This window comes from Impatiens glandulifera, unplaced genomic scaffold, assembly GCF_907164915.1.
Source record: "Impatiens glandulifera unplaced genomic scaffold, dImpGla2.1, whole genome shotgun sequence".
NCBI classification, from domain to species: domain Eukaryota; kingdom Viridiplantae; phylum Streptophyta; class Magnoliopsida; order Ericales; family Balsaminaceae; genus Impatiens; species Impatiens glandulifera.
Window position 1 is genome coordinate 8061 of NW_025919241.1, and position 10723 is coordinate 18783.

A 10723-nucleotide genomic window follows, 5' to 3' on the forward strand; every position below is an offset into this window, starting at 1 on the left:
TTATTCTGAATTATCACTAGACATTAATCCGCATCCTAACAAAATTGATTGTGTATGATGATTAACACCGACAAAAGGAGAAAATGACATATCATAACGGTTTGTTAAATATGTTGTGTCAAATGTGATGACATTCGAGAAGTACTCGTATGCAGCCCTACATTTTCCATCAACCCAAAAGACATTCTTTATCCGGTTTTCCTCGTCCATATCATTTACATAAAAAGTTTAAACATCTGTTTTACATTCGGTAGAAATACTAATATAGCGCTTTGACATCACCATTTCCTAACCGTAACTGCCTAGCTTGTGAAATATAGATTCTATAACTTCTCTCATCAAAAGTGATATTATCATATCCACCAGCTTCAACTACAAGTGATTGATATGTTTTTGCCAAAGTAATTTCAGCTTTGTCGTTTAAATCTAATATTATCTTCGCATTTGGATCTAAAACCTTGTGAAATCTAAAATGTCTCAACTTTCTAGGACTCAAGATATGGTTATGGTCATGGAAGACACTAGTTATCTCAACATCACATTCATTCCAATATGCAACATTTATCTTATTTTGTTAGAAGGTCTACATTGTAAAATATTTTTCTCCTTTGTAAAACATGCACCACTTTTGGCACAAGCGATAGAGAACCACTTTTGTTTGCCATCCATCTAGACCGTTTCTTGCTCCTAACTTAGAAATGACAAAACCCTTTGATTGGGCATAAGCGTTATAAAATTTGCAAAGTTCATTTTCGGAAGGAAAAGTCATTCCAATACTAGAGATTTAAACATCGTGTATTTTAACTTCGGGATCCATGAAGTTAAAGAATAAGAGAAACTGTATTAAAAAAAGAATAATTTTTTGGACGAAATGGTCCAGAATGTGACCATGTTCTAGACCAATTGGTCCCGAACATGATCATGTTGGAGACGAAATGGTCCTAAACATGGTCATGTTCGGAAAAAATGGTCTCGAACATGGTCATGTTTAGGAAGAAATAGCCTCGAATATGATAATGTTCGGGAAAAAATGGTCGCGAACATAATCATGTTTGGGAAAAAATGGTCCTGAACATGGTCATGTTCGAGAATATTGGTCCCAAACATGGTTATATTGGGGACAAAATGGTCTAAAACATTATCATATTCGGGAATATTGGTCCTGAACATGGCTATGTTGGGGGACAAAATGGTTTAGAATATGGACATGTTTTGGACCAATTTGTCCCCAACATGGTCATGTTCTGAACCATTTTGTACAAACATGGACATGTTCAGGAGCATTTCGTCTCAAACAGACCAATAATACCCCCAAAAAATCACAAGTTTAAGTAAAGAAACATTACATTTTAATTCGGTGGTCGTCTTGTTCGTGGTAGTCGTCTTCTTTGCAGTGGACTTCACGATGGTCTTCTTCGTAGTAGTCGTCTTTTAGGTCGTTGTCTGCTTTGATTTGAGTTTTTATTGAGAGAGAAATCTAAAACTCGTACATTTAAGCTTTTTCGATAGAAGGAAATTATGATTTGATCATAGTCTGGCTATGATTTGATCAAAACGGTCTCTCATCTACCGTGCCTTTTTTTTTCCAATCTGACAGTCGTCAAGGAGGTCTCTGGGGAGTCGCTGCCCCCAACATCGCTCTCTCTATCATTCCTCTTAAAATATATCATGGCACAAAATAAATAGATGAATTATCTTTTAAAAAAAAAATAGATAAAAAATATAAACTAGACTTTTAAAACATAAATAAGAGAATAAATATAAAAATAAAATATATAATTTATTTTAAACATAAATTTAGAATTAAAAATGTTTCATAAATGTATATGAAATTGGATCATTCAACTAATTAACCAAAAACATATTAAAGTTTTCTTTCTTTCTCACAGTCAAACCCGAAATGTTTTCAAACATGTTTATATATTTTTTTATGACATTAAATTTTAATATTAAATAATAATTTAAAAAATAATAATGATGTTTAATTTATTGGTATTTAATTATTTGAAAAAAAAAAGAAAAGAATGTTGGTGAAAACAAACAAACAATTGAAGCAAAAAGAAATGAAATTGCTGCAAGAAACACAAGAATTTCAATGTACATGCTTTATATAGCGGATCTTCATCCTTCATCCAATCTTTGTTGACCTCATTCTTCTTCATTCTCTATCTATCTATTTCCTTTCTAGTTCTAAGGGTTGAAATCTCAATCTCAATCTCGTGTAATTAACTCCTGCAAAACCCCTAAGCCGCCGCAGCAGCAGCAGAAGCAACAGCAAAGATGTCGGAGATGGCACAAACAGATCCAGAAGGAATCGATGGCGTTCGCATGACTTGGAATGCTTGGCCACGAACCAAGGTTGAATCAAGCAAAATCGTTATTCCAATCGCAGCTTCAATCTCTCCGATCCGATCTCATCCTGAAATTCCTACCCTCCCTTATCATCCTCTACATTGCAAGACATGCTCCGCTGTTCTCAACCCTTTTTGCCGTGTCGATTACGCGGCTCATATCTGGATCTGCCCATTCTGTTTCCAGCGTAATCACTTCCCTCATCATTATTCTTCAATCTCAGAGACCAATGTCCCTGCCGAACTTTACCCTCAGTACACCACAATTCAATACTCTCTCCCATCAAACTTCTCCAATCCTACAACTGGCGCTGAATTACCACAACAGCCGCCGGTATTTGTATTTGTTCTCGATACTTGTGTGATCGAGGAAGAACTCAATTATGCTATATCTGCTGTAAAGCAGGCTATTTCGTTACTCCCGGAGAATGCTCTTGTTGGGTTTATATCGTTTGGGACACAGGTACAGGTTCATGAATTGGGTTTTTCGGATATGTCCAAAGTTTATGTTTTCCGAGGATCAAAGGAGTTGTCTAAAGACCAAATTTTGGAGCAACTTGGGCTTGGTATGATTGGCAGGAGGATGGCTAATCCAGGCTTCCAGAAGCAGCCAACTGGTGGGGTTCTACCCAATGCAGGGGTTACTAGGTTCCTGTTGCCAGCTTCAGAATGTGAATTCAGCCTCAACACGGTGAGACTATGATCATCACTTGTAAATTATTTATTTCAGAAATCTGGATGTTGTTTCAATGATTAATTGCTAAAAATAAGCTGAATCTATTTCTTTTAATCCAAAATTCAGCTATTAGATGAATTGAACAATGATCAATGGCCAGTTCAATCTGGCTACAGGGGATTACGATGCACTGGAGCTGCATTGAGCATTGCAGCAGGTTTGCTAGCAGCATGTTCAACCGGCAGTAATGCTAGGATTATTGCTTTGGTTGGTGGTCCTTGCACTGAAGGACCTGGCGCGGTATGATATCTGACCTTACACTTGGATCTAGTGTTTTTCTTGATCTTATATTGGTACATGTGTCCTGGCTTCATTTTTTTTGAGGGTTTGGATTTGCTAGATTAATGATTTTAGGATCAAAACCCGGTGGTGACTGTTTAATGCTGTGAGATTACTTTAGGGTTGGCCATCCCTTCAAGGAAGAGGATTTAGATTCGTGTGACTATTATTACTATATCTTTTGTGTAGTGATTAACAACAAAAATTAAGATCTTGGCACAAATATAAGAACCAGGGTTTTAAAGTTGCAACCCCCCAAGTTGATGTAAAAATTTCATAAAGACAGTTCCATTAACAAGAGTCCTTAAGGAGTTTGTATACCCAATAACAAAATACCAAAGCAACCCAATTAGCTAAAATTTGAAATAAAAAATATAATAAAAAATTATAAGCTGAAATAACTCAACTCTACTTGCTCTTTAATAAAGGGGTGATATTGTTACTGTAGTCACTTGTCCTACGAGCTACACAATATGTGGTACGGTGTCATCTTCTCCTTGAACTAGACATTTTGCAGCTTAAAAAATTGATTCTTTGTTCTTGTTTCTAAATGCAGATTGTGTCAAAAGATCTATCAGATCCAGTACGTTCACATAAAGATCTTGACAAGGATGCAGCTCCATATTTTAAAAAAGCAGTTCAGTTTTATGAGGAATTCTCAAAGCAGCTAGTTAGCAATGGGCACATCTTAGACATTTTTGCTTCTGCACTTGACCAGGTATTCTTTGACGTTCCCTGTTAGAATGACTTTATGCCAATTGTTTATTGCACTACTTCACTTATGATCCTTAGCTTTCTCGTGCTCTACACTCAGTACTATTTACTGTGTGGTTGAAGTTTTTGTTTGAGTAATGGACCTAATCTTGTAACTTGTTTAGAGGAGCATAGCTAGATTCTGAGCCCAGACATAAGTGCCTATCTGGCTCCAATTTGGGTATGGTCCAATGCCATTTAATTGGGATCTTGTCAGATGCAGTGAGTGGTACATATTGCAATTGGTGTCAATACTAGTTGATTAAAGCTCAGATGTTAACAAATTTTGGTTTACTCTCCTGTAAGGGTTTATCTAGAGCATTTAGATAAGATAACTATTGAAAGTAATCAAATTGCTAAAGTTCTGAAAAGTGTTTGGGTTGGTTATGATTCATCTACTTACACCATTTGTGGGTTTTTAGATATTGTTCTTTGATCTAGTGGAATCTTCGTTGAAGACTAGATTACTCTAGACAAGACAATGTCAGATTCATATGTTTCTCTGATATTTGTTTACAGGTTGGGATTGCAGAAATGAAAATCGCTATTGAAAGAACTGGTGGGCTTGTGGTTTTAGCTGAAAGTTTTGGTCATCCTGTTTTTAAAGATTCATTCAAGCGTGTTTTTGAACAGGGCGAGCAGTCTCTTGACCTGTCTTTCAAGTAATTTTTTCTCAACTATATTTTTATTCCTTGTCTTGTTTCTCTATACTGAGAATTCTTATCTTCTTTTTGTTTCTTGGTAGCTTTCTTTTCTATCTTCTTGTGTGTATGATCTTAGGATTGATGTCTCTAAGATTTTTACAATTTGGATTCATACATAGTATATTAGATAAAGTTTATCATCAAATGTACATCATACTTCTCACACTACTGGAATGAAATTGGGTTATAGATATTCATGTGCATTGACATTAAATGAGGCTGCTTTACTCAAATGACTGCAAATTTTTCTCAAATTCTCTATAATTTTGTAACAGTGAAACCATAATAGCAAACTGTTTCTAATTGCTTGTTTACTGTACTTTTTTTGGGTGAGAATTGGTCATGATGTTATTATTAAATTCCTGTCTTCCACTAGCCTACATGGTCATATTTTCAGACTGTTTTTCCCCTGAATTTATGAGAATTATGTATAAGCAATATAAATAATATTTTTTTTATTTAAAAAAAGTCAACTTTTATTAAAATGAGCGCAAAATGCGTTCAAACGTTATAAAGGTGAGGGAAAAAAGCAATATAAATAAGGTTTAAAAACTAAAGTTTTCATATCTTCTATTGAAATATTTTGCTTGATTTATATATTACAGCATGACAATTTTGATTTTGTAATTCATTTCAACAAGTAATTACATATTTGGGTGTTTTAGAGATCTCTTTTCATTAAAGAAAATGCTTTTTCACTCTTCCCTTTTCTGCGGGGAAATCTGAATCAATTGATCTAATATTTATTGGTGGGAAGAACTGTTTTCTATTTTCTTTACCCTGCGTTTTTTATTGCCTTGTCTCCGACTTGGCACTTCCACTAACCACTACATTTGTACTCCACATCAAGATCTCTCTCTTTTTTTCCTATGGTACTGTGTGATGGTGTATGATATGGCATCGTAAGAAAGTTCATTGATTTGCTTTTCAAGAAATTTTGTTTGAGGAATCAGGCATTTCTTTTTTCTACTCTGTTAGCTCAACTGCGGCAGTTCCAAATATGAACTTTGCTCAAAATTATTTTGTTATCTTGATTTTGCTTCCTTTTCTTCAAACTTATTATAAATCGGCTAAAATACTTACTGACAATTTTTTGTTCGAATGTAGTGGCACACTCGAAATAATCTGTTCAAAGGATATCAAGATTCAGGGTATAATTGGACCTTGTACGTCTTTGGACAAGGTGAGTAGTCTTTTTTCATTTTATTTTGCTTAGATTTATTAGTTAAACATATTAGCAACATATTAACCTGAATTATGTTATCTCTGCAAAAAAAACAACCCAGAAAGGACCTGCTGTTTCCAACACTGTCATTGGTCAGGGAAACACTACATCTTGGAAGTTATGTGGCTTGGATAGAAGTACTTGCTTGACAGTGTTCTTTGATGTTTGTGCTAGTGAAAAGCCTGATCCTTCAGGAAATGTAAATCCAATGTTATACATACAGATCCTAACAAGGTATATTGGAGAACTTCTTAAAACCATCCTACATTAGTTTTCCCTTCTGATCGACCATTATTTGGAAATATAATTTCTTTAATGTGTAATCTTACATTGAATTTGTGTACTTCTGAAAAATGTGCATAATTTACTGTCTAATGAAATGTTTTTGCCCATGTTCTGAGATGCAGCTATCTGAGTGCAGATGGTCAAACAAGAAAACGGGTGACCTCCCTTTGTAGAAGATGGGTAGATAGCACCGTTGTATCAGAGGTAAATGTGACTGATCTTTATGGTTCCTTATTGTGCCAGGTGTCATATCTCAAGGATGGTAAATTATACTCTTGAAAGCACTTGTGTAGAACCTTGAGGAGCTTATCTGTTAAATGAATCAACGTTTATTTTGACAGTTTTTGGTAGAAGATGTGAGTAATAACTTACAGCGCTTCCCCCGCCTCATTGAATAAAACGTAAACTAAACCACCTATTATAGACGGGCATTTAATTTCAAACATAGCATCCTTAATTGTTTATTTGTTTCTAGAACTGTATTTCCCCCCCCCCCCCCCCCCCCCCCCCCCCTAGTCATTTAAAGTGCAGCTTATAGATGAAGTAATTATCTATCCTAATTGCATTGCCAGATATTGATATTCCTCTTTGTTAACACTAAATTAATACGGTGCATATAGAATACAATGATGAAAAACATATAAAGAAGGGAGATTCCTTCTCCTGAAACATTTCACACATGCACTAGTTTAATCTCAATAACTGAATTAAGCCCGCTTTTGCAGGAACTGATACAAGGATTTGATCAGGAAACTGCTGCTGTAGTAATGGCTAGATTAGTCTCTTACAAAATGGAAATGGAGGTATTTCACACACTTACTTTCTGTGTGCTCAGTCATGATATTGACTTGTATGCTATGCAATCATTTATGGCTTCTTTCCTCCTATTTGAAAACAGAAGACTGAAACTGCATAAAATTGGTCATATTTAAGCGTAGTAATAGCTTGGCTTGGTGAAGTTACATTTCACAGAAATAACTATGTTATCTGGATCTAAATTGACATGACTTCATTTGGAAACACCTTTTTGATCATATTTTTCATCCAGATGAGACCGCATTTGGCAACTGAACTTAGTTGGACACATATTCAAGAATTTATTGCTGGTTTCTCATTGAATCCAGATACAAAAATATGAGTGTTTTCAAATAGGCCCAATGAGTCTTGTGTTGCACTTTTTCCTATTATTGTTCCCTTTTATTTCATTTGAATTATATGGCAATACTCTCTGCAAAGTAATGGAGTTTTCATGTACCAGGAAGGATTTGATGCAACAAGGTGGTTGGATCGAAACCTTATTCGTCTTTGTTCAAAATTTGGTGACTACAGGAAGGATGATCCATCTTCTTTTACTTTAAACCCTTCTATTTCCATGCTCCCCCAGTTCATGTTCAACCTGCGACGCTCACAATTTGTGCAGGTAAATTCTTTAACCTCCACAACCCAATAGAACACGTCAAGTCTCAACTTCAGTTTTATATATTGCAGTTTCTTTAACATGTTTCTCTGAACTTGTTGGCAGGTGTTTAATAATAGTCCAGATGAGACTGCTTATTTTCGTATATTATTAAACCGGGAGAGTGTGGTCAATGCCACTGTCATGATCCAACCATCACTAATAGCATATTCATTCAATTCATTGCCTGCTCCAGCTTTGCTAGACGTGGCTTCCATTGCAGCTGATCGTATACTCTTGCTCGATTCTTATTTTAGTATAGTTATCTTCCATGGAATGACAATTGCCCAGTGGAGAAATATGGGTTACCATAAGGAGCCTGAGCACAAGGTATGATACTTACTTTCTACTAATCCATATCAATTTGTGTAGTATGCGTGGTGTGTATATTCATTGAGAACCTATTATTGTGTCTTATAATAGGGTGTATGCATATTTCTTTCCCTTTTACTCAGTCCCATTTTGTGAGAGCCTTAGGCCTTGTTTGAAGTGGATTATTTGGGTTTAATCTCAAATAACTCAATAACCAACTGAACAATCTACTTCATCAATCACATCAATCAAATCATCAACCAAAATACCAAATTCCCTCTTTTTTATTATTTTTATTCATTATATGTTTATACCCCTAATGTCTTTTTACCCAAATAACCTACATCAAACAAGGTTATTTGGAAATAACCACTTGATTATTCAAATAACTCTTTTGATCAAACAAGGGCGAATTATCTGGTATGAGTTTTAAGGAAGGGAAGTGTAAAAATATTTAGGACCAAACTGCCCCTCAAATCTATTGCTTTTAATGACGTTGGCTTATAGTATAAAAATATTTGGGATAGATGAAAGAAAAAATATTTATTAGAAAGGTAAAAGGTAAAATAGGTTAGCTTGTTTAATAGGTATTGAAATGACCCAAGTGATACTTGTTTGGGAATAATGGCTCCATAAAAGTATTTTATTACATGAGCTTGAAACAGTTTTCTGGATAAACAACATCAGAACTGAGATTCTTATAAACTCCCATGAAGCTGTTGCATACTTTGCTTGTTCAATATGGTCTCACTATTTGTTCTTCATGTCCTTTTATAGGCATTTGCACAGCTGCTCCTAGCTCCTCAAGATGATGTCCAAATGATTATGCGTGAACGTTTCCCTGTTGCCAGATTGGTTGTATGCGATCAACATGGGTCTCAGGTAACTTTTATATCCATTTCTCACTTCATTTCAAAACTATGGCCATACATAAAATATTGTTCAGATCCCTATTTCCCTATTCTGAGTTATTTCAAAAGGTTGTGTAACACAAATTTTTGACTCTTATTAGACTGTACCTGACTTAGATGTTGCTTATCCGATAGGTGCAAAACCAAGTTATCATCATTCATACAAATGACATGCTAAAAATGAGCCTATTTTGATCACATTTATGATGAGAAAAAACTCCATTTATTATGTTTGCCAAAAACCACACATTATTTACTTGAAAATAACTTTTATACCAAATAAAACCAAAAGTCACTTTATAATCTAGACCATGATCCATAAAATGCAGAAAATGATCCTTATATCAAACGATCAAATGAAAAAAATCAACTTCAAATTTCCAATGGGATCATGATTATGTAGGAGATTGTGACCAAATACCAATTTTCTAAAAAGCTCAATATATATAGCATTCTAGCCATATTAGTTGTGAATGTTAATTGGCTACCCCTTGTGTTGTGGAACTTTGTCTACATCATTTTATAATAGGGGGGTTGGTTCATGTACTTCTAGCAGCAGTTTCTTGTCTACATCATTTTTATTGCAAATTGCTTCCAGCTTGACATAATTATTCTTTCTAGTGGTTTATGTTCGATAAATTGTTTTTAATGTTTGAACAGGCAAGATTCCTTTTAGCAAAATTGAACCCTTCAGCTACATATAGTAATGCCCATGAAATGAGTGCTGGGACAGAAATGATATTTACAGACGATGTTAGTTTACAAGTATTCATAGAACATCTTCAAAGGTTGGCTGTCCAATCGTCTTAATGGCGCTGTTTTGGGCCTTTGCAACATGGAAAGTATTAGAGGTTAAAAAAGGGAAATGAAGTATCATATTCTTTAGACAGTCTGAAGTATAAAATCTGATCTGATCTGATTTGAGTTTGATATTATTGATTTATATACAGAAAAAAGAACTAGTATGTAAGTTATAAGGAGATAGACGATACTCTTTTTTTCTCTTTTTTTTTACAAAATTTTTCATCTGGTTCTCATTCCCTGTAACAATTTTCTTCTAAAGAAATCCTGTTTTCAGTTGGGAGCTTTTTTTTTTTTTTTTTATATATACTTTTTTGGGTGTGGTTTACAATAGAACTTTTTTTTAAAGTTAGATGTAGAATTATAGGGATTGTGAGATTGTGGATGAAAATTTCAAAGACAGCTCCTTTTCTGTTTTAAGGTAGTTTCTTTTTTCTTTTCAAGTTTTTAATTCAATATTCAAGGGGATGATCAAATTGAATATTACTGTCCAAAGTAAATTCTCCAGAATGTGTTGGTAACTCTTTCTATCTTTATTGTGTTCCCAATCCACACATTTTAAAACAATTTTTTTGTTGTTATATTCCAAATTAAGGTTTAAGATTAAACTATAAAAATAAGAGAGAAAAAAGGAATGCAAAATTCACCTTGGCATGAAACATACATTTCGGTTTGATTTTCAAACATCTTAAATTGAAGCGGAAAGTGATAAAAAATTATTGATAACATAAGATTACATGGGTAAGTTTAAATGTGTATGATAAAATGAATTTTACTATCCAAGGTTTGGTCAGCCTAACTACTCACTAATTAACACAATTTAACATTTAGTTTGAATAATTTCAATAAAAATGTTATTAGCCCTAACTAACTGAAACATATCCAGAATAAGTTAACCAAATATATTAAA

The 10723-nt window shown here is 34.3% G+C and overlaps 1 protein-coding gene across 1 annotated transcript; it reads left to right on the forward strand.

Annotated features, from left to right (window-relative positions):
* Positions 1-2108: 2108 nt before the first annotated feature.
* LOC124917722 (protein transport protein SEC23-like) lies at positions 2109-10089 on the forward strand. The gene is made up of 12 exons (XM_047458065.1): positions 2109-3042; positions 3154-3327; positions 3923-4084; positions 4639-4781; positions 5931-6006; positions 6110-6282; positions 6456-6537; positions 7059-7136; positions 7592-7753; positions 7856-8119; positions 8879-8983; positions 9673-10089. The coding sequence occupies exons 1-12, from the start codon at positions 2281-2283 to the stop codon at positions 9820-9822; spliced, it is 2331 nt and encodes a 776-aa protein (XP_047314021.1). The 5' UTR covers positions 2109-2280; the 3' UTR covers positions 9823-10089.
* The last annotated feature ends 634 nt before the right edge of the window (positions 10090-10723 follow it).